The sequence below is a fragment of the Pyrus communis genome, chromosome 14, assembly GCF_963583255.1.
Source record: "Pyrus communis chromosome 14, drPyrComm1.1, whole genome shotgun sequence".
Taxonomy (NCBI): Eukaryota; Viridiplantae; Streptophyta; class Magnoliopsida; order Rosales; family Rosaceae; genus Pyrus; species Pyrus communis.
In genome coordinates this window covers 15,841,434-15,865,950 of record NC_084816.1, presented here as the reverse complement: position 1 = coordinate 15,865,950, position 24,517 = coordinate 15,841,434, and the positions used below count along the sequence as shown (strand labels likewise).

Sequence of the window (24,517 nt, the reverse complement as noted above, 5' to 3'; positions counted from 1 at the left end):
TAAATTAAAGCAATAGGTGGTAATTCCAGCCATTATGAATAAATTGCATTTAAGTAAATAAAGCTTGTGACAAGGGCTTTAATTCAGCATCATTCACATAAATCAAAACTTAAAGCAGTAGGCGGTAAAACCGTCCATGATAAATAAATTGCTTTAAAGTAAATAGAACTTGTGAAGGGTTTTAAACCAACACCAATTCACATAAATAACAAGAAGTATCATACCTCATTTTATTTATTATTTTTCTTTCTTTTGTCAGCACTTATTCAAACCTTATTATTGTTACTTTTCTTATTCCTGCAGCATGGTGCCATGCACCAACAGAAACCATTTATATTATGTTGACCAAATGGTGTCATGCACCATTCAAATCCTTATATATATATATATATATATATATATATATATATATATATATATATATATATATTTTTTTTTTTTCCTTATGTTGCAGTCAACATCCCTTTTTTTTCTTCTTCACATGTGCCTTGCCATTCCATCAATCCCCATTTTCTATTATTTTTCTTCCTTCTCTGTCTCTGCCAGTCTCGAAACACAAGGTCAGCTGGGTAGTTATGGAGGTTGCCCAAATTCAATTCAATCCAAAAAGGCTACTAGAGACTGGCGTTGGTCTTGCATGACCCAAGGAACATGGCATCGTTAAGCAAGAATCTCCCTACAGAGACACAGATGACAGTGGGGTTGACGAAGGCACAAGAGAGGGAGGCATGTGTGGATTCATTCTTGCCATCACCATCTCAAACAACCAAGTATTCATGGGAGTTCTCAAGATCCGTCCAAAACAACGTGATCTGGGTTTCCAAGTCTGATGAGATTCTTCTGGATCTCTGGAAACCAGTTGTCAGGTACGAGTTTTCTCATCTCGTGATGACTTCAGGTCGTAAATTTCAATTCTCACCGGAATTCGGTGGGGCGCTTCTGGCGCAGTGGGAGAGACGAAAAATGGACATACCTTTTATTCTGAGGTGAGAGGTGGATAGTGCTTCACCGGATTTATGGCGTTGTGCTTTCCACTGACATGAGAGCTTTTCGTGCTGATAACGTGTTGTAAAATCGACGATGTGTGTACAGTGGAATAAATAAAACAAGACACAAAATTTACGAGGTTCCTCTACAGTCAGTGTGACTGGAGTACGTCCTCGGGCAACAGTGATGCTTTCATTATAATTTGGAATAATAGGAGTACAAAGATAACTCTATGTATTCTCTCCTCTCCTCTTCCTCTCTTTCTCTTCCCTCATCTCTTTTTCTCTGTGCTCTGTCTCCATTGATAGTAGTCGGAGTGCTCTATTTATAGAGCAACTCCGTATTATTACATTTTGTATAATTACACCACACCTTTGACAAATGATCTCCACATATCAATATTCTGCCAAGGTTTTCAATAATGTGGCAATGTTTTCAATGCTATGACAAGGTCTTCAATACTGTGGGCATTCATTACCCACTATACTTTTCAACATTCTTGAATTTGTAGTAATGTGAAATAATAGTCATTATGCTGTAATATTATTAGAATTTTCATCTAAAATAAAGGATTCTAATAACGTAGAATAATGGTCTTTTTGTTGTAACACTGTTAGAACTTTCATCTGAAATAAAGGATTCAAAGGACAAATAAATGGCATAAGTTGTGATGGAGTTACCTAAAATAACTATTGTTCTACATTATGACATGTTCGTGGACTAATTTTAATTCAAAGGCTACAGTTCTATTTCAATCAAAGTTAGGGTCTAAGATCATCTCCAAAGGAGATATCAAATCCTAGGTGGAATTCCATGTAATCAAATTTGAAGGTAGAAGTGAGCTTCAACCGATATGTCAATTCTATGTGGATTGACATATAAGTTTTCATATGTCAAATTTGACATATGAGAAAAGGTGATGTCAATTTTTTTTATAATTATTTTATTATATGGGTCCTATTAATGTACCAATTATAGATCTTGAAAAATGTATTTTAATTGATTTCTTTTTAAAATGAATTCTACAAATATCATTTATAACAAAGAAATATATCGGTTGGAAAAAATAGAAAATCTGACATTATCATATCAGTCATCAAATTAACATTTGACATTTATCTTTTGACATCTCCTTTGGAGATGCTCTAAGGCTTCAATTTTGACTAAAATTGTAATCAAACAAATATGAGTTTAGTAGGAGACATTTTGGCTTCGTTTGATTTCTTATATCCCGAGTTCAAATCTCCTTCTCTCGTTCAAGTGATAAGAGTGCAAAAGTGTATGCAAAATGCCAAGCTCTTGTTATCGGAGCCCCGGATTGAAAAGGAAATAAATTGTCAAGGAAATATTGGATTTTAAGATGGTTTGATGTATTAGAAAATTAAACCATATAACAAGTTAAGGGATTTTGTTATTTTAATTAGGGGTGGGTTCGGTACGGTTATCGTACCAAAACCCCTATGCCAATTACCATACCAAATTTTTGGTTTGACAAGATCTATTACCACTACTGCACCAAACTTTCAATATACCAAATTTCGATATGCCAAATAGTTTGGTTGGTATGGTATGGTAATCATAATTGTCATTTTGTTTTGAGCCACTTTTCTTGGCCAACATTTTATTTTATTTTTCAACCCAATTCAAGGGCAAGACCTTTTTTTGTGCCTCTATCTCATATAAGGTAGCCTAAACTCATAAATCATTCATTATTCACATTTTGTACATGTATAATAAGTCAAATGACGCATCAAGATTCATGATGAAAATTAATGTTACAATCCAAATAGAAGTTACAAACCAAATCAAATAGAAGTTAAGTTTACAATCCCAATAGAAATTAAATTTTCAAACCAAATAAAAATTGGAGGCATTGACCTTATTAGTAGCATTTAGAACAAGAATTGAAGTTGAATACCATTTATATTATTAAAAAATATATATAATATATTTTTGGTATGGTACGGTAATACCATCGGAAATGGTATCGAATACCAATACTGTACCACAAAATTTAGTTTTGGTACAATACCGTGCCATTATCAATTGGCACAAAATCGATATGGTACAGTTAACAATTCGGTTGGCACATTAGTTTGGCAAAAAAAAATCCACCCCTAATTCTAATTAACTTTGACTTTTTTTTTTTGTGAATATGCCCAATCAACAGGAAAAATTCGACATTGATTTGGTTAACTTAGAAATTTTTTGTCAAAATCTAACTAGTTTGTTATGGTTTTGTAGTGAAACTCTTCCAATTTGGATTGCGTTTAGTCCTAATTAAAGATAAACCTAGGAAACTGTTCGCCGCCGGCTCTAGCCTTTGGCTTGGGTGCCGGTGGCAATCCCCGCCCCCCTCTCACCCCCTAGAGGGCTGGCTACACCCTCCTATTTTCCTCCTTCACTCCCATGTCCTCTGCCCTTTCCCTCTTTCTTCCTTCCCATCTCCTTTGTCCTTTCCCTTTTACAACATGCCACCCCTCTTCCTCCCCCTTTCCAGTCTTCTCCCCTCTTTTATTTCGATTTTTTTTTATAGTTTTATCTTAGTTTTCTCTAAGTTTGGTCTCATCCGGCGTTTTTCACATGCTTTTACTGCTTTTTGTTATTTACTTTTCTTTCATCCCTTCTTATTAGCCGTGATATTCCATCATCACCCCATCATGTGCTCGGATCTGCGGTTACTGATTCGAAATTAGATATCAAATCCACTTCCCTCTCTCACTTTCTCTCCCCCAACTGGCATGCCGTATCCCCATCGAGGCCATGTGTTTAGCACTTCGGTCATAGTAAAGGTATTTTACATACTCCCTTAGCCTCATTTCTATCCATATGGTACTTTCTTTGTGTATATTTGCAGGGGTTCATGAAAGGGATTTAAATTCGATGTCTACTTTCCTAGTTTGAAGTTTGACTTCTTTCAAGGATGTGTCGGTGATGGCAAGTAGGTTTATACTGCTTAAGGTTAGAGTTTTTTTTTTTTGTTTGTTTTTGTTACCTATGGGCCTAAGTATGTGTGTGTCTCCCGTTGTATCTTGGGTTAGAGCTCTCATTTTGCTTGAGCCTTTTACTTTATCTGTTGTTGTTTAGCTAGCTCTTTTTGGCCTTTGTATTGTTTTTTTCTTTTTTCCTGTTGTTGGATGTCTTTTGGTCTCTCTCTTTCTTGTACTAGTTTTTATTTAATGGAAGTAACTTTTTCAACAAAAGAAATACATATACGTGAAATTCTTTGAGTGCTTTCAAAATATTTCGACAATAAATTTGTTTTTCTTTCTTACAAATCAATTAATTATTTTTTACCATTTAAATTGATTGCACTTTAGCAAGTGGTCCTCTACCACAGTGGTGGAGAGGAGCGTTGCCCTTGCAACATAGCATGGTTTCAAACCTCGTCGGCTCCCTAATCTAACAAATTTATCGTTTGACAAAATATTTTGAATCTATCGTTTGACAAAAAAAATATGATTGCACATTAATTTATTGCCGCCATTTAGTTTTTTTCTCTTTAAATGCTTGTGTCAGGGTTTCAAAAATCTCACCTACAAGTCCAATCATTTCTCAAAGCCCAACTATAAAAGTGTAACAAGCCAAGCTTAAATTCATGCAAAAGTGTAAAAAACATATAATATATAAATTGGACATTTGTATAATCATGCTAAACCCATGCAAATTCATATATATTTATCACACCAAACCCTGTTACAATGCTAATGTTGTAAATAAATCACGCCAACCATGCTACATGTTAAAGTGGGCCCAAGCCACATCTTGAGGCTTGCCAAATGGATTGTAGTGTGGATGGTTGTGGAAGTTTACTGGCCTTACGTGGAACGAGGGTTGTGGAAGACGTTTGGATGCTTGGAGCACCAAAATTCCAACCCATAATCTTTGGCTTCACATGGGCAAGTTTAAGAGAGAACAAACCAAGTTTTGTCTTTACCTTACAAACCAAATAGGACACTTATGAGACAACCAAACTCAAAGTTGGACCGCCTACAAGATCACGTTCAAATATAGAGCTGCGCACCTCATTAATAGAGAGAAAAGGAACACTTCCCTTCCAAGATTGCACAGAAAAACAAGAAAGGAAAACAAGGAGGAGCGTTGCCAAAGATAGAGTCTGTGTACTGACGTTGGAAGAAGACGCTATGGGCAGTGTGTTCAACCCAATTGTCACGAGGCTAGTAACATTCTTCAATGTTACACCAAAGACAAATGCTATAGATGTGCCCATGGAAAAAGAAGAGAAGACTTAGCCAAAATAGGAAGAAATAAGGAAATTAAGGGATTCCCTAGGTGAAACCGGAAAGGATCCCTACACCAATAAAATGAAAAAGAACGCAGCAAGGAGGAGGACCAATGACAACAAGCACAAGGGCAAAAATGCACCAAGCAGAGCAAGCTTTCTCTACGTGCAAGAAACCCTAGTTCTTGAAGGATAAGCTTTCCTTTCATTTTGGATTTCCTCATAAGCTTCCTTAGTCTTTGTAAAACTGCCAAAGAACTAGAAATCCTAGATTAGCTATCTTTAAACCATGCATGCACGCATAGTTGCTCTCTCACACTAAAACAGTGAACTTTTAGTTTTCACGCTACACTTCATTCAGGGAAGTTACAATTTACATAATCATGTAATCATTGCTAAATTGGAGTCATTGATGATGAAATTGGGGTTCCACCATAAAACCAATTGGCAATATGAGGAGTAGCCCAATATTATATAAGCACATAGCAAACCTTGTCCCTCACCAATGTGGAACAACTCTCAACACGCCCCCGCACGTGTGGCGGATTTTTAAGCCTACACGTGGACAATAACTGGGTGACGTGGAGTGTGTGTGGCCATTATGCTTTACACGCAGACAACCTTGCTTTTATACCATGATAAAATTGAGATTCCACCATAAAACTAATTGGTAATATGAGGAGTAGTCCAAAATCATATAAGCACATAACAAACTTTATCCCTGTGGGACAACTCTCAACAATTGATTTAATTGAAATACTTCTAAAACGTGCTAATTCTTTTAAAGTATTTTAAGACTCGTGCTAGAAACCAACCAGGAGAGTAGAAAGTTTCTATCGTGGTCCATACACAACTCGGCAAAAAGGTCCCCGACAGCTTGCAATAGGAGCATTGTAAATTTGATTACTTATCATTTCGATTCATACATCTGTTTGTCTAGGTTGATGTGATTTCTCATCAATTCAGTGATTACGTCATCATCCCCAAATCCATATCACATTCGCCAAAGGCTTCACGTCCGTCAAAGACAACATGCTTCACTTCCGTCAGAGACAAACATACTTCAGTTTCACAGGAACAACACACTTACGCTCGTTCAAAAATTGTTGTGCTCAAGGCATTGAGAAACCTCGACCATTATGCATTCCTTCCTTAATCCGCAATCGTATTGAAAAAAGTCAAATCTAAACACAATCATAAGAATTAATCAAAAAAAAAAAAAAAAAAAAAAAAAAAGAAAAAACCTTTACCCACTCGGCTTATGGCTACAAATTGGCACGTCTGCAAATTTAGTCTCATAGAATTTACTCAGAAAAGATTTCAACACCCTCGGCCCCGATTGGCCTCAAGCCCGCACATTTTATTTTATTTTTTTCCTATTTTTATTTTTTCGAAACTTGTGGTGATGTCTTAACAGGAAAAGGATGCTCGTAAGCATCTTCGAGATTCCGTGATCTCATCCGTTTATTGTATATTGCACGATCAATTTTTATTAAGTATTATTCATATTTAATTTTAAATTTTAAATTAATTATTGATCGCATAATATACGATGAACGGATGAAATCACAAAACCCCTGTAACCCCTAAGAAAAGAATCTGGCGAGGATGATTTTTCGTGTGAAGAAACCAATAGGAGAACATCGTACTACCAACCACCACTGTTCATTGCATTTGACTCTGCTACAGACAGTCAATGTAATAAACGGCGGTGAGTTCTTCGTACATTCTACTTTTAACTCGTTCGATTCAAACTCAAAACAGTCTACAACTGGTCACTACTTTTAACTCATCGCTGAAACCTCGCTGAAACCTCAGTTCAAGGTCTCTTCACTGATTGGTTCAAGTCCTCGTGTTCGATCTTGAAAAGGTATATACGCTTCCAAAAATCTATGTTTTTTCTTTGATATGGGGTCTGTATTTGGAATTTGGATTAATTTACTCTTCATGTTTGGACTTTGGATCAATTAGTGTTATAACTCCTTGTTCAACTTTCTAAGAAAATTTCCACAACTTGGTAAACATCAAGATTGGATCTTTTTGGAGTTTCTGGGTTCGGTTTACATTCAGTCACAAGTTTTGGGTTTCGAGATACATCCCTGAATAGGCGTCGAGTGATTGCCATTAGTTGGTCTATTGGGCATTATGGGAATCTCGAGATACCATCTGTTTGGTTGGTGAGAAAATGGAGGAGTGTGAAAGAAACTGTGAGTGTTAAAACCTTTCCATTGTTTTCGGTGCTAGTGGTGGAAAAAGCCTCTGGTAAACCAACAAGTTGCGTCAGACTTGGTTATCGGAATTTTTTGTTTCCTAATCTGTTCTTAGTCGACAGCTGAGATATGCCAACTGTCTGCATATGGGGTTTGAGTTGATTTTTAGGATCGAAGCTTTTAGTTTCCGATTTTCTATTGCTTTTTGTTAAAACTTAAATTGGATATTAGGGCATTGTGATTGAGTGTGGCAAGATGGATGGTTCAGAGTTGGGAGGTGGGTTTTTGTCTGGTCCTAGTGGGGGGATACTAGATCTTGAATCGCCGGTTCCTAGACGCCAAGAGATGCAGTTGGGTCATCAATTGTTAGGACATCAACATCACATGAATGTGATGGGGGGCGTTGCAGGCGATCGCCATCCCATTGGGCTTGTGGAAGTGAAAGGGTCAATCCCAAAAGTTGGTTCGATTATTGGCAAAGGGAAGGCTGTTGATTCATTTAATGCCAATAACGCTTACAACTTAAGTGATGAAGATGAACAAAATTATACAGATGATGAGAGCATTGAAGGTGCCAAGGGAAAAAAGGGATGTCCGTGGCAGCGAATGAAGTGGACTGATAATGTGGTCAGGCTTGTTATAGATGTTGTTGCTTGCGTGGGTGATGATGGTTCTGTTGAAGGCAGTGAGGGGCTTAAGAGGAAATCTGGGATATTACAGAAGAAGGGTAAGTGGAAGACTGTGTCGAAAATAATGATTAGTAAAGGTTGTCATGTCTCTCCTCAGCAGTGTGAAGACAAGTTTAATGACTTGAACAAAAGGTATAAGAGGTTGAACGATATTCTCGGGAGAGGAACTAGTTGTAGAGTGGTAGAGAACCCTGCTCTTATGGATGCAATGCCCCACCTCTCTGCCAAGGTGAAGGATGACGTTAGGAAGATACTGAGCTCAAAACACTTGTTTTATAAAGAAATGTGTGCTTATCATAATGGACAGAGGATACCTGACTGCCAAGATCTCGATCCCCATGGTTATTCTCTACCTCTTGGGAGGTGCTCTAAAGACAATAATGGATCCGCAGAAGAAGAAGCTGAAGAAAACCATGATAGTGAAGATGATGAATTAGACAATGAAGATGATAATGATGCCGATAACGATAGGGAGAGAATGCGAAGAATGGGTGAGAGGAAGAGGGTTAGGGAAGAAGATGGCCATTTGTGGCCGCAATATGTTCTTCTCGATAGTTTTCAAGTTGAAATGGGTGAGATTTTTCAAGACCCAACGAAGTCTTTATGGGAGCGAAGAGATTGGATCAAGAAACAGAAGCAGCAACTCCAAGAGCAAAGAGTCAGCTTCCAGGCTGAAGCTTTGGAGATTGAGAAGCAGAGGTATAAATGGCTAAGATATTGTAGCAAGAAAGACAGGGAACTGGAGAGGTTGAGACTAGAGAATGAGAGAATGAAATTAGAGAACGAGAGAAGGGTGCTGCAATTGAGACAGAAGGAACTGGAAATAGATTTGAGGAGGTCAGAAGCTTCCTTAGAGCCTTCCTCGCTTGGGTTAGGAAGAGACCATATTGATTTGGGAAGGCACTAATAGCTTCAGAGTGCAAGTGCTGTCTGTGTGAGCACTAACTGGATCATGAGAGACATCCCGTGCTTAGTCAATACTCTGCAAGAAGACCTTTGAAGCACTCTAACCTTGTGAGATCTCTCTCGCCCTTTTGTTTAGTTTTATGGAAAAATACTAAAACCCCTATCCATCGAGTTTAGTTTTTGAATAACAGAGATTTTTGTGGATGTAGGCTGCGGTCCTGTAAAGATGTAAGTTAGTATTGTATTGTTCTACTTGTTTAAGGCATGTAGTAGGTGTTATATATTGATTTGGTTTAGTCTTCAAACTGTCATTGTTGCTAATCATGTTACCGTCTCAATAAAAAAACTTGTTAATTTGAGTTATGGAAATGAAGGTGAATGATGCTGTCCTCACATAAAGTATAGCTCTTTCAGCATCCTTTTTGGTTGTGGTCTGATTCTTTTGGTTTTTACCTCAAGAAAATCCATAGAAGATCATAGGCTTAGCTCTTATTTCTCGTACATAGTAATTCAGTATTAGTTGCAGTTTTACATTGATTTCTTTCATGGTCTAGTTACAAGTAACTATTTGGAGATTTCTGATGGAATCAACGTGTTACATACCGCTGTCAAATGGTGGGAATGTTTAGATGACTTACTAGAAGTTTTTCTACTTTCTTTGGTACCTTGACATTGTAGTGTAAAATACTGCACTCTTCTTCTTATTTATGTTTTTATTTTTTATTTTTAAATTTTTAAATTTGAGCTGAAAAAGACCATCGTCATGCAAATTATAAAGGATTGTAGCTGAAGGCCACTTAGGATTCAGTGACTGTGCTATTGTACTTATTAACAACTGCACAGTTTGGAAGATTTATGGAAGATTAAAGCGCTTCCTCGAGTTCCTGATGAGAGAATATTTGTAGCTGGCATATCACCTCAAATGGCCTATGTTCAGTGTGCATGGACTTTGGTACTATGAATTACAGGATGAAAAATATTGAAGTTACCGCTCTTGGTTTTGAAAAAAATTCGAGATGGCCAAAGGGAGAGCAGCTGGACACTTTTCATTCGCTAGCTAGCTTTACTTGTGGGAGATTTGAAAAGCAAGGTGTGCGTTTTTGTTCAATGATGTGCCGCAAGAGCCAAAGAGAGTAATTTAGATAATCGGAGAGGCGTTTGAGGTTTATAGGACTGCACGGCCATCGGCTTTCTTGAGACATGAGGCTCCACATATTAATGCTACTAATGAGTTATGGTGCCCTGCTGATAGAGTTTTGTTAAGGTGAATTCTGATGGTGCTTGGTGTGGTTCTTTGGAGAGCGCTGGCTTCGGAGTAGTGATTCGAGATGAGTTAGGTATTTTCAGAGGAGGTGCTGCTATTGAAGGCTTGAATCTTGCTGCAAGTTTGGGGTTCTCCAACCTTATTACATGCTTAGCACGGTGAAATAATTACGGGTGCTTGGGAACTCTATCGTATCTTGTTGACAATCACACAAGCAGCACGTATTTGAGGATTTCCAACGGAAATGGACGAGACGTGAAGCTAATGGTGTCCCTCACTGCATCGTTGGTTGGTTTGAGGTTGGGTTTATGAAGTGCACAATGTCCGTCTATTTATTCGATTTACAATTTAACAAGTACTTCATTTTCGATTTGAATGATTTGTGTGAACAATCTTTGATAGTCCCTGGAAATAGGAAAATGACTGAGATGGACTTGGTACAACGTCACAGTAGCGCTTGGCCTAATAACACAATGTCGTAACTAGATTAATACATGACATTTTGTGATTGAACTGGGACGCTACTGTGATGGTGTGGCCAATTCATGTAAATTGCTCTCCTCAAAATAGACAAGCTACAAGGGTCGTATATTCCGTACCAATTTTCACATATGGTGTGTATTTGATAATTTATGTCCTTTAAAAGGTCACTCTGAAGTGTGATTCATCTCATTTGAGAGTGTTCTTAAGAGGGCTATAATCACTTTGTGAAAAAAAAAAAACACTTTCAATGCGTTTATTTGTGTAACCTCTTCCCAAGTATTTTGACTCTTAAAAAATTACTCTAAACAGGAGGACTTACATAATACAAGTACACTCTCATTGTGATGTTCCATGCCAATGGTATAACGGCACGTGTAAGTTTCTATCCACATGACGTTGTATTATTGGTGCATGATGTTACGGCCCCTGCCAAGTAAGTTGCTCTTCCCAAACTGACCCGAAAAATAGTTGATTCAAATTATGAAATATTACAAACTGGATCCCACATGTAATTTTCAAGTTAAGGTTCTCAACTTAGATCCTCACTAGATTTTTTGGGTGCGATAATAAAGATTTTATGAATCAATCACTAAATTAGGTTACAAGTGTATTTGTCTCGATAACTAAATGAGGTCAGCAACTAGTACGAAGGTTTAGTAGTATTCATTTTTACTTGTAAGTGAGAGATTTTAAATTCAACTAACATATGATGTTGAGGAGGTATAACATTTGTGTTAAGTTCAAAATCGAGTTATTGATTGGCCCCTGTGTGATCCAATCTCTCATCTCCTTAGGCCAAGGCTCAAGATCCAAAAGCCAAACAATATCCTGATTTGCCCAAAAATTCTTCTCCAACCGATTACTAGACTATAATTTTATGGAGCCTACCTGACCATTATTTGGCCAAAGAGGCATCAGGCTGGCCAAACATAACCCTCCTCTTAGCCTTTTTTTTTTTTGGGCACAACTTCTCAAATACAATAATTAATTCAAATTTAACGACTTGATTTGAAAACATTTAAAGATAGTTTAATTAAATTAACCAATAAATTTAAAATATAAAACTTAAAACTAATAAATTATTGTGGGGTGTATATTTAGCCATTTCGGTTGGAAACTAAGAGTATGGATACTATTCATTTAAAAATAATTTTTTGCATGGCTATAATTTTAGACAGGGTTATATTTAGCTCTTTTGGTTAGAGATGATCTAAATTGCTCATTGCATATTACTTGTTTGTTTATTCAGGGATGAGGATCCTTTCCGGATCCTCTTTTTGAGGATCACTTCATCATACATTATGTGGTCAGTTTTCATCATTTATTGTTTGTGTTCAATTTTAAATAAAATAATTTAAAATAATTTCTAATTATAGAGTGACAGTTGAAGTGTTTATTCAGGTCCTAGATTTACGTCCTATTCGGCCTTTTGGGGCGCCTTGTCGAAGAACCACACCCGACCCGTTTCGGCCCAATATATCAGAAATGGTTTCTCCAGTTTGGGATTATGAATTAGAATCTGCAGAGAAACGGGGAGAAAGAAGGAGCTGAAAAAATGGCGGGGAAGAAAGGAGGCTCCAAGTTGAACGTTGCAATCGTTCATCCCGATCTGGGTATAGGTTACTTCTTCTTCTTCTCTTTTCCTTCTGTTGTTTTTGTGAAGGAGTTTTTGGGATTGAGATTTCTATGTTGTGAATGTGATGGGTAGGTGGAGCTGAAGGACTGATCGTCGACGCGGGTGTCGAACTTGCATCCCATGGCCATGAAGTTCGCGTTTTCACTTCCCACCAGGATAAAAATCGATGCTTCCGTTTCTGGTGTGTGTGCACATAAAATAGTATGCATTGTTTTAGGGAGAAATAATTTCACACCAGGTAGTCCTTGTGTGTGTAATCTGTGAGAAACATGATTAAAAATACAGGCATGAATCATTTGTCTGGAAACATCCCGTTGTCATTGGCAAGCCTTAATTTCTTAAAATATTTCAATGTGTCGTACAATAATCTTGAAGGACCAAGCCCAACAAGCACTCAACTCCAAAGTTGCAATGCTTCTGCATTCGAGGGGAATACAAAACTATGTGGTACTCCACTTCCGAATGAGTGTCTACCAACAAAGGGCATTGATGCAGATAGTTAGAACAATGTGGACAATGAGCATGAATTTCCATGATTGTATATTTTCACCGCACTAGGTTTCATTGTATGATTTTGGGGAGTGTTTGGTTCTTTAATTGTTAAGAAGACATGGAGATATGCATATTTTAAATTGTTAGACAATGTACAAGATAGCCTCTATGTGATGATTACAATGCGTATGACCATGATGAAGGGAAGGCTTAGAGGAGACTAGATTGTACTTTTCATTGTACACCGAAGACTACAAGAATATGTATGTTTCTGATGTTTACTCTATGTAAAAATTAATACTAATGACACTTGAAAGGGTGATTCTGTCAATGGTGCGTGCTTGGGGCATTTATCTATATATTGAATATCCCTAGTCTTGTGTATGTTGAAATATTATGTCATTCAAGACCCGCAGATGTCATTCTCAACATGCTTTCCTGTGTGTGGGGAAAGTTTATGGTTTAAGGTTTAAGGTTTAAGGTGTGGGCCAGGAAAGTTCTTGGAGGTGTTAGGTTCATTTCGGATTGATAGATACATTTAAAGTAGTTGTTCATTTTGGCTTGATAGATATGTTTAAAAGGTCAAAATGAAATTAAATTCCAACTTTGTGAAAATAAAGATGGTAAAATTTAAACGGAAGTATTATGATTGATGTGATACTATTGTACAATATAATGTAAATAGAATAATACAAAATATTTGTACCCAGACATGAATATCAGAAATTATATTTGCGTATTTCTACAATACACGTGGCCTGATTAGCATCAACATCTTACTATCATGAAGCATTAGTGTAAAATATCGTGCACATATGCAATAAATCATATCCCAATAATGCCCATGAAGCCTTCGAATTCTGGGAGTTTGAAACCCATGCAACACAATTGGCATTCTCATGATTGTACTTGCCAAACAAGAAGGAAATTTCATACTCATTCTTGAATATCTAGTTCGTGAACTCAATGGGCTTTTCAAATTGTCAAGAGCATCATCTTCACATTGAAATGTAAAAATCATATTTTCAGGAAATGTAGATGTGAATCTACACCAGTGAGACTGATGTAAATTTACAATCTCATTTACTTTTCTTTTCTTGATTGGCAAGATTCATCTCCTAAAGATGTACATTTGAGGAAAAAAAATCATATTTGCATTGTACATTCCCTTAAAACTTGCCTAGCGAAGAACTTTCCAGTCAACAAAAAATCTAAAACGGTCATTTCAAAGCACGAAAATGCTACCAGCTAAGATATTTCCTAAAAACAACCTAATTGTTGAATCAAACCAAGAACCAACCAAACTAAATTCGAAGAATCACTTTAATCCCATGCCAATTTGTAAGGAAAAAAAAAGGGAGTTTTAATGAAAAGTTCACGGTACTGTTCACTTTAACGAAAAACTACATTTTTACACTAAAAAGTCAATCCTGATACTATTCACTTTACCCTTTATTTTGTCATTATCATTAAAACTCAAAGTTTTCAAGCTCTTTTCATTAGTTTTCCTAAAAAATAATTTCATGCCAAATGCAGAACTTTCCTAAAAAAGTGGTGCATCCAATACTCACCAAGTCCACTCATTCATCTCTCCCAAACAAACATTTAATTTTTACCATATTAACGGCTGTAGATTATCTTCCAAATCACTGGGCCACTAGGGAAATATTGTAGAACTCTTTGCTTAAAAGAAGCAAAAATAAAAAATCATTCTTCTATTGGCAAAAAATTTAAATAAAAAAAATTCAGAGGCCATAAGTATAAGAGGGAGTGTTCATTTCGGTTTCAAACCCTTGTGAGTGTCATTGGCCTTCCCACCATATCTCCTCCTTAACCTCTCCTCCTTTCCCCTTCCGCTTCCCAAGCTCAAAGGGTAACCCCTCTCTCTCTCTCTCTCTGACCTAATATTTTTTATGTGGTGTTTATGTTGTTGACCTTGTATGTTGCTTAACTTTCGGAGTTCACATATTTTGTTGTATTTTCATTTTTGTTATAAACCATCATCAAAAGGGTTTTTTCAGATCTCTGTTTTTTCTTTTGGGTCGCATAAATCTACCACTCTTCCCCTTCCTCTCTCTGCATCGCATACATCAACTGGTGTAAACGGTATATCTATTTTGTTGAATGTATCTTTGGTTCTTGTTTAGGGTTAGGGTAGCGATTTTTGCACTCCATTTCATCGACTGTTTGTGCTCTTTCGGTGGTTTAATGCATTCTCATTTTGTTAACGCAATTACCAAGCACAAAAATAAGCTGGATCAGGACTCAGAAGTGCCAATCTATCAAAATAGTAGTCTAAATATTTGGCACCCTTTGTGATCCACGTTTGGTCGATTGCTTTCATTGGTTTTGAACCTTTTTTTGCTTACTCCTATCATTTTATGTGAAGCGTGGATTTGTTTATTTATTTTTTCTGTTTTTCTTAACGATATAGTTTTCCTTTCACTCGCTTTCTACTCATTCCTTTTACCATATAATTAAGCTTATCATAATGTTTAGAAATTCATATTCAGTTAGTGACTCAGTGTTACCAAATTTTTTTTTTTTTTTGGGAAATTGGCTGAAGTGATCATACAAATCCCGGTTGCTTGGTTATTCCGATTGCTGATATGATCAAAATTAAATACTGCTGACATATCGATTGAACAATAGTCATTCCAACAATTGAGATCTGTAAAATGATCATTTCAACCAATATCTTTATTTATTTATTTATTTATGAGTTTAAATGGTCTATTAGGGAAATGTATTAAAACTTTAAGCAACGAATTCCCATATGATCTTGCTAACTTCAAGCTGGAAATATTGAGTTTACGTTGTTTTTATAACTTTTGAATGCAACAGATGGATTGTGATAGCTTTAGAGTTATCGAGAAGCAATTTGTCAGCTGGTTCCTTTTATTCTTACGTGATTAACATTGTTCAACAGTTGAAAACTGTTTCGGTCATATATTTTCAAAATTTTTTAACTTAGGGTTCATTGTTGTTGCTGATCTGTTAATCCCTTGGAGTTTCTGTTATAATTTGTTTGATCACTTGTATAATTTTTATTTGTTGCTGTCTGGAAACATCGAATTCTATATGTTGCATGACATTGTCAAACTGTTGGAATCGTAGTGGATATTTTCCCTTGGCCTTCTTTCTGATTACAAGATCGGATGAGTTTGCAGGTGTTTGATTCTTTTCTAAGTAATGGCTGATAGGCGCCAGCACCCAACTATCACGGAAAAGTTTTCTGGTCATGAGCTACATCTGAGTTCCAGCCACTATGGGGTTATCCAGAGGCCTTCTATCAATCAAAGGCGCTTTTCATATGGAAGTTATTCAAATGCAGCATTGCAATATCCCATGAACCAAGCATGTCGAGCTAATGATCCGTTGGTCGGTTCACGTGCCTTGCCTGTGTGTATCGAAGCCCCAAAGGAGAAAGGATTTTCGGGCTTTGCAATTGATTTTCTAATGGGTGGCGTTTCTGCTGCTGTATCCAAGACTGCTGCTGCTCCAATTGAGCGTGTAAAGCTCTTAATTCAAAATCAGGATGAGATGATCAAGGCTGGCAGGCTCTCTGAACCCTACAAGGGAATTGGAGATTGTTTTAGCCGAACAATGAAAGATGAGGGGATGGTAGCATTGTGGAGAGGAAACACGGCAAATGTCATCCGTTACTTCCCAACTCAGGTAACTACGTCATCTTTTTCTCGCACTCTATCTCTTTTATCTGTGAGTCTTACAGCAGTGTGCTTACGTTGTTTTCCCTTTGTTCAGGCCTTAAACTTTGCGTTTAAAGATTACTTCAAAAGCCTGTTCAATTTCAGAAAGGACAAGGATGGCTACTGGAAATGGTTTGCCGGTAACTTGGCATCTGGAGGTGCTGCTGGTGCCTCTTCTCTATTCTTTGTCTACTCTTTGGATTATGCTCGTACGCGTCTTGCAAATGATTCCAAGGCTGCAAAGAAGGGAGGAGAGAGGCAATTCAATGGCCTGGTTGATGTCTACAAAAAGACTCTCAAGTCAGATGGCATTGCTGGCCTTTACCGCGGCTTCAACATTTCTTGTGTCGGAATCATTGTGTACCGTGGTTTGTACTTTGGAATGTATGATTCTTTGAAGCCTGTGATCCTCACTGGAAAGTTGCAGGTAAGTGGATTGCTTGTGCACTAAGTCATATTTCCACTGTCCATATACACAAACTAATGGGGATTATCTCACATTTTTTTTGGAAATTTCAGGATAGTTTCTTTGCTAGCTTTGGTCTTGGTTGGGTTATCACCAACGGTGCTGGACTTGCATCTTACCCAATTGACACTGTCCGTAGAAGGATGATGATGACATCTGGTGAAGCCGTCAAGTACAAGAGCTCGCTCGACGCTTTCTCTCAAATCCTTAAGAACGAGGGTGCGAAGTCTCTCTTCAAGGGTGCTGGTGCTAACATTCTTCGTGCAGTTGCTGGTGCGGGTGTGCTTGCAGGTTACGACAAGCTTCAGGTGCTAGTGTTTGGAAAGAAGTATGGTTCTGGTGGAGCTTAAGTAAAACTGAATGGACAACGGCACCCCGAGATAGCTACAGATATTGATGAAAGAAAACATCATTTCATATCTTGAGTTATATTTTAAAATTTTGGAATTAATTAATGGGATTCTCACTGAATAACCTAGTTTAGAGGATTTCGTCTCCTAAACACCATATTCTGGGAGTTCTGTTCGCATTATCCTGGCTATAAGAGCTGTTGCAACCTCCTACTGTTAAATGTTTAAGCTTAATTATATGTATTAATGTTGGTATCTGAGGCTGTGTTTCATATGCTGTCATAATCTTCTCTCTCGCTCTTTGTTTCTTGAATGTTTTGATGGCATGAGTCCACGTTAAACATACACATTTAACAATGCTGAACTCTCCTTACCTCTACAGTGGCAGAAAACAATCATGTCTATGTACCTTGCCGAAAGTTCAGTCCATATCAATTCCCTCCCCTAACAATTAACTACCTATAACCCACTATCTAAACCCTGTGGTGACTAGTAACGGGGAAGCAATTAGAACTATATATGACAAGGGTAGTGCTCTCCACCCATCCCTTTTTATCTTTCACACACTCGTCTCAATTTCCGACCGTTGGCTCAAATGAATTGAAGAGGTTCAACAAGGGATACGTGGGAAGTAAAAATGAGTGAATAGCACCACATAATGCAATAATCATAGGAAGCGTCTTTGCTTTCTACCATGGTGGTCATGGCAAAGTACTAAGAAGTGTTATTTATTTTATTTTTAAGGCTTTTAACCAAAATGGTTCATGAATTATGAGATTAGCTTAACTCCTCACTTTGGTCCCTAATGTTTAATATAACCATGTATTTACACTAAGGAAGTGGGGCCGGTCAGAATAAACTGGTTCGAATTTTCCTTCGACAAGAATTGAACCTAAGACCTCTCACTTACAGGTGAAGAGAAATACCACTAGACAATAATATACTAAGTGGCGCTAAGAAGCATAGTTAAGTTAAACTATGTATGTACTACCTGTAGAATGAGATTGCATATAAGGGTACCAAAAAATGCAATGTTATAGTGTTTGATACTGAGTAAAATGATCAAAAAGGGCATAATATTGGATGTGATGTTAATTTAAATGTTTGGCAAATAAAGGTCCATTTGTCTTGTTAACTCAATCAAACAATCATATATATGTTTCGACTGAGGGTGTGATTTATCTCTGACGATAAACTCATAAACAATGCCATTCACCTCTATTGAGCTACAACCAGGACTCTTCTCTACTCCTCGCTCCTTCATCAAATTCTGTATCTTCTCTGCTTTTTCCCACATATGTGATTCCCTATATATTTTACCAAGCAAAATATAAATTCCGCCGTCAAGAGGGTCTAACTCAAGAAGCTTGGAAGCTGCTCTTTCTCCCATCAAAACGTTTTTATGAACATAACAAGCAAAGAACAATGCACCCCAGACCCCAGCACCCGCCTTCATTGGCATGCTATTGATAAGCTCTTCTGCTTCATGCAAAAGTCCAGCCCTACCTAGAAGGTCCACCATGCAAGAGTAATGCTTAACTTTGGGGCAAAGATTGAATTTCGATTTCATTAACGAAATGTACTTACGACCTTCTTCAACCAAACCTCCATGACAACAAGCTGATAACACCCCAAGAAAGGTGATCTCGTCTGGCTCCAATCCTGTTTTGATCATCTCTGCAAAGTAAGTTATGGCATCATGTGCATGTCCGTTATGGGCAAGACCACAAATAATAGCTGTCCAAGTCAGAGAGTTTCTTCCTGGCATGTCCCAGAAAACCTTGAGAGCCTCTGTGATGTTCCCACATTTAGCATACATGTCGACAAGGGCAGTCCCCAATGCAACATTTAACGAAAGAGCCTGTTTCTCAATATAATGGTGAATCCATATTCCGACCTCAAGTGCTCCAATTTGTGAGCATGCAGATAAGCAGCCAACCATGGTTATTTCATTAGGACGTATATTTCTTGCTTGCATTTCATGAAACAGAGCCAGAGCTTCTTTCCCATGCTTGGCTTGGACATAGCCGCTAATCATTGCATTCCATGGCACGACATTCTTCTCCGGAATCTCATACAAAAGCCTGCGAGCAATTTCCAGAAACCCGTATTTGGCATATCCAAATATCATTGTAGTCCATGAGACAATAGTTTTCTTTTTCATATTGTCAAATAAAGCTCGAGCAACCTCAAGATTCCCACACTTCACATACATGTCCATAAGCACATTAGCAAGAGGAATAGTCAAACTTAGTCCACTTTCTTCAATCAACCAATGAAATTGTCTCCCGATACTCAAATCTTCAAGTTGAGCACACGAAGAAACCACCCCAATCATTGTAACTTCATCCGGCATCACTCCTTCCACCTCCATTTCCCGATAAATCCTCAACGCCTCGCATGCCAACCCACATCGGACATACCCATTAATCAAAGAATTCCAAGAAACCAAATCTCTCACACAACTTTCATCAAACACCTTCTGTGCAGCCTCCAATTCTCTGCACGAAACAAGCATATGAATCACAGCATTGTGAACAAACATATCCAAATACAAACCCAATTGCATCACATGCCCAAGAACCTCACCACCCACAAAACTCAACGATAAATTAGCACAAACTTTTATCAATAACGGGTAAGTATAATTATCCGGTCTCGACCCACCATTCCTCAACATTTTCTTATACAATACAATCGCTTCCCTCGGATTTTTGCTCTCCGAATACCCTCTAATGGCCGCATTCCACGAGAACGCATTTGGGTGCTGCACATTGCATAAAACCCTGATACAATAATCAAGATTTCGAGACTCTGAAAGCGCGCAAAAGGCGATAAGGTGGCTCGAAGCGAACCCATCGGAGATTAAACCGGTAAGGATCATCTGGGATTGGATTTGCTTCAGCTGGGACATGGATTTGCATGTTTCGAACAGGGAGAGTAGTGGGTTTGTTCGAACTGAAGTGTGGGTTGTGTTCCAACTGGTGGGTTTGTCTTTGTGGGGTGAGAGGGAGCGAGTGTGGAAGAGAGAGAAGAGGGGACGTTGTAGGGGTTTTGGGACTGAAGTTGAAACTTCACACCAAAAATTACCAACAAGCTTAAACATTACAAATTCAGCTCCAATTAAGCATAAATTCTTCACAGGTAAAAAATGAAATGAAAGAAAACGGAAATTGAGGGTTGGAAATTGTGGTGGGTGGTGTGTGTCGTGAAAAAATTGGGGGCTACTGGTTCGCCTTTCCTGGAGGTTTGGCGGGAGACGCATGCCCATTATGGCAACGGAATCGGGAACCACATTTTTGTAAGTATCACCCTCTATGTTTTGATTGTCAATTTCATTACAATAAATAAGATTTAAATTCTGATTGATAATCTTAATTGGTTTTTTTTTTTTTTTCTTTTTTTTTTTTTTTTGTTGTTGTAGGCTTTTATGATGCAGAAGAAGAACGAATATCTCACCAACCTCTTCCAACATCAACTAAACATGCCTATGAAGGAGCTAAGACATGATCCAAAGGTGTCTCTACAGTTGCTAATGGACGGGGTTGGGTAATGGAAGGCAAGAAACTTTGCAGCCTAGGAGATGGAGCTAGTGCGCCAAAAGAAAGAAGGTGAGCACCTACAAGAAGAAGCGGCGCACTGACATAAGTGTTGTGCGCAATCGAAAATTAATACGCATGTACTTCATTGCCGTATCCTAATCCTTGTCAGCTTCTGGCAACAAGATTCCCTAGCTCCCGGCCGACCTTCAGGCTATCTCCAATCGAATGAGAGCCAAAGAGCTATGTTTAACCCTGTAGCCCTGCAAAAATTATATTTTAATGAATAGTATAATGCCATATTTTATACCATCTCCAACCGAGAGGGCCAAAGAGTCATAGGCCAAACATAGCCCTTTGACAAAATACCATCTCCAACCGAAGAGGTTAAAGGGGCATAGGCCAAAAATAATTTATTATTTTAATTGAATTAATATGGTTAATTATTAAACTACCATATTAAAATAAGGTTTTCGGACATATTTAAAGATTATTGAAAGAGGTGGCCATTTGAAAATTATTGAAAAAATTATAGGAAAGGTTATTGGAAGAGGTAAGATGGTATAGAATGGGGAAAAGTATGTGAGAAATGGTGTAGGAATGGCTTAGGTATTTATAGGAAAACAATTCGACCAAAAAAAAAAAGTGGGCTGGGCTTACGAGCTAGCCATTTCCACCTGGCCAAAACCACCAAATCAGGCCACCGAGTTGGCCATTTCCACATGTCAGACCCCACCTGATTTGGTGGTTTTGGCCAGATAGGGCTTGACACGCCTCGATCCTGATGTCCGAGGGACATCGAGATGGCCACGTGCTGACCAACACCCGAGGGTGACGCAAACCATTTCATGAATGCATATGCCGAGAACATGTAGAACATGCACATAAATTTCGAGCGTAACTACGCAAAGTAATATTCAAATATAAGTTTTACAAAATACAATAATAATGGATATGTATATATATATATAATACTTACATAGTTATCAACGTATTAACCCCCAATGTTTTATGAAAACTCAATAGCATAATATGTAATAGGTTTTCCAAAAACCCTAGCATGCCATAAAATCTTCATACATATATCATATATAGTGTGCTAAGTAGTGGTGTCATAGTCGCCCGTTGTGCTAATATCTCCTAGCCCGAAGCCAATACATATATCTCTCAGCCCGAAGCCATCTACATATATCTCCCTGGGCCCGAAGCCATCTACAAGTATCTTCACCCATAAGCAGAACAGTGACCACAAGATATGCACAAAATCAATGAACATAGTCCTTCCAAACTTAGGTGCATATATCTCAAAACATCTTCATAGCATATAGTCATCCATCATATATACTACAAAGAAGTGTAAAAACATGTTCATAAATAGTATATAGCCATCCATCATATATACTACAAATAACATAAATTTGATAAAATATGGTAATCTAAAATATTCTCAGTAAAGCATGATAATCATAAAGTGTAAATCTAATTTACTCATAAAGCGTAACCATTAAATCATGTTTTTTCATGTATGCATTTTTACTATTAAAACATGCATTTTAGAAGGGGTCCACTCACTGATACTCCGTCGTCGAATAGCTGTACAAAATAGGAATGACGGAATCGCTGCTAATAATCGCACCTAAGTACATAAAGGGTCCTATTAATAAAATTTTACTTAAATGACTGAATTTCGAAAAACGGGTCCCAAACAAAACCCAAAAAAAGTCAACAAAAGTCAACATTGACGGTTGACCAGTCAAAGTCAACGGTCAGCGTTGACCGAAGTTAACGGTCATAATGAGTCAACGGGTCTGGGTCGGGTCAATCGGGCCTAGGGTTTGGACTGATGGCTTTCAGGTTTGGGCTTTGTTGTGACATCCCACATCGCCCAGGGGAGTGATCCTTATATGTATATTCTCATCCTTACCTAGCACGAGGCCTTTTGGGAACTCATTGGCTTCGGGTTCCATGGGAACTCTGAAGTTAAGCGAGTAGCGCGCGAGAGCATTCCCAAGATGGGTGACCCACTGGGAAATTCTCGTGCGAGTTCCCAGGAACAAAACCGTGCGGGCGTGGTCGGGGCCCAAAACGGACAATATCGTGCTATGGTGGAGTTGGGCCCGGGAAGTGGTCCCGCCCGGGCCGGGATATGACATTTGTAGTCCGGCCTAAAGAGTGCTGGATTTAGGGTTCTTAGGCTTGAGCTTCTGGGCTTGGGTTTGGGATCCTGGGTTGAAAGCCCAAGCTCACACAGCTCGAAGGCCGGTTCCTTTGGGTTTTTGGGTTGGGTTCCATTGGGCCTTGGGCTTGAAAGGCCGACCCAAAGTAAGGCTTTTGGGGTTTAAATAAAAAGTGTTTAGGTTTAGGGTTTTGTGAGCTGGATGTTCAGCGGGCCAAAGGCCCGATGTTGGTCATGGCCCGAAAGGCCTGGGTTTAGTAGGTCATGGGTTGTCTAGGTGTAGGTCTTTTGACCCGGTTCTCGACGGAATGAAGGCTGAGTCTTCTAAGCTCTGGTCAACAGCGTTCTACCACCCTAGGGCACGATTCAAGTACTAAAATGAAGTGCAAGGCAAGGGGAAATGTTTTTTTACCTTCAATACACCATGGAGTGGCCGGAGGTAGCCGGGTTTAGCTCGAGAATCGTGGGGGTTTGGTTGACCTGCTTTTGGGTGCCCTCTGGGTGCCCCGGAGCTTCACAAAGACGAAGAGAGAAAGAGAGAGAGTCACGCGATGATGGTGATGGTGCTGGCGATCGTTTGGGATTGGGTATGGGTGAGTGTGTGTGTCAATTAGGAAGAGGAGAGGGTGAGCTGCGAGAGAGATCCGAGAGTGAGAGAGAGAGTGCTCGGGGAGAAAAAAGAATGAAAGATACAGTGAGGGAGCTGCCACGTGGCAGGCATAGACATGAGAAAATTTGAGAGAAAATCTATAAAGTAGATCCAGATTGGGTAGAATAGTGAGGGAGAAAATGTAATCTCATATATTTTTAAAGGAAAATGTGAAAATACATAAATTTTTGGGGGTGGGGTTTCATAATCTACTTCCCTAAAATAATTTCGCCCCGGAAATTACAATCTCAAATAAATAGATACGGATGCTGGCTCCTCATCAGTTCCTCCGTTTCCCAAGTCGTTTCCTCAACTACATGGTTTCTCCACAACACTTTCACCAATGAAATGACTTTCTTCCTCTGAGTTTTCTCCCACCGATTGATGATCACCACTGGTTCCTTAACATAGCTCACATCCTGATTCACTTCTAGCGGTTCCAACTGAATAACATGAGAGGGATCCGGCACATACTTATGAAGTATGGAAACATGAAAAACGTTGTGAATATGTGCCAACTCTGGTGGTAACTCCAATATATAGACAACTGCGCCAATTCCCTCCGTAATCTGATAGGGACCAACATATCAATGGCTCAACTTCCCTTACTTAAATCGAACCACACCCTTCCAGGGAGACAACTTCAAGAAGACAAAGTCACCAATCTTATACTCCCAATCCCTGGAATGTCGCTGCACAATGCTCTTCTGTTCTTGT

At 38.4% G+C, this 24,517-nt stretch overlaps 3 protein-coding genes across 3 annotated transcripts; 2 read left to right on the top strand and 1 right to left on the bottom strand.

The window, feature by feature from the left end:
* Positions 1–6,955: 6,955 nt before the first annotated feature.
* LOC137716003 (uncharacterized) lies at positions 6,956–9,239 on the top strand. The gene has a single exon (XM_068455390.1). It carries the CDS (start codon positions 7,696–7,698, stop codon positions 9,034–9,036), a length of 1,341 nt encoding a protein of 446 aa, XP_068311491.1. The 5' UTR covers positions 6,956–7,695; the 3' UTR covers positions 9,037–9,239.
* Positions 9,240–16,102: 6,863 nt separating this feature from the next.
* On the top strand, positions 16,103–17,728 carry LOC137716537 (ADP,ATP carrier protein 1, mitochondrial-like). The gene is made up of 3 exons (XM_068455990.1): positions 16,103–16,588; positions 16,676–17,047; positions 17,140–17,728. The coding sequence occupies exons 1-3, from the start codon at positions 16,103–16,105 to the stop codon at positions 17,434–17,436; spliced, it is 1,155 nt and encodes a 384-aa protein (XP_068312091.1). The 3' UTR covers positions 17,437–17,728.
* Positions 17,729–18,513: 785 nt separating this feature from the next.
* Positions 18,514–20,697, bottom strand: LOC137716451 (pentatricopeptide repeat-containing protein At2g22410, mitochondrial). The gene has a single exon (XM_068455913.1). It carries the CDS (start codon positions 20,540–20,542, stop codon positions 18,533–18,535), a length of 2,010 nt encoding a protein of 669 aa, XP_068312014.1. The 5' UTR covers positions 20,543–20,697; the 3' UTR covers positions 18,514–18,532.
* Between the last annotated feature and the right edge of the window lie 3,820 nt (positions 20,698–24,517).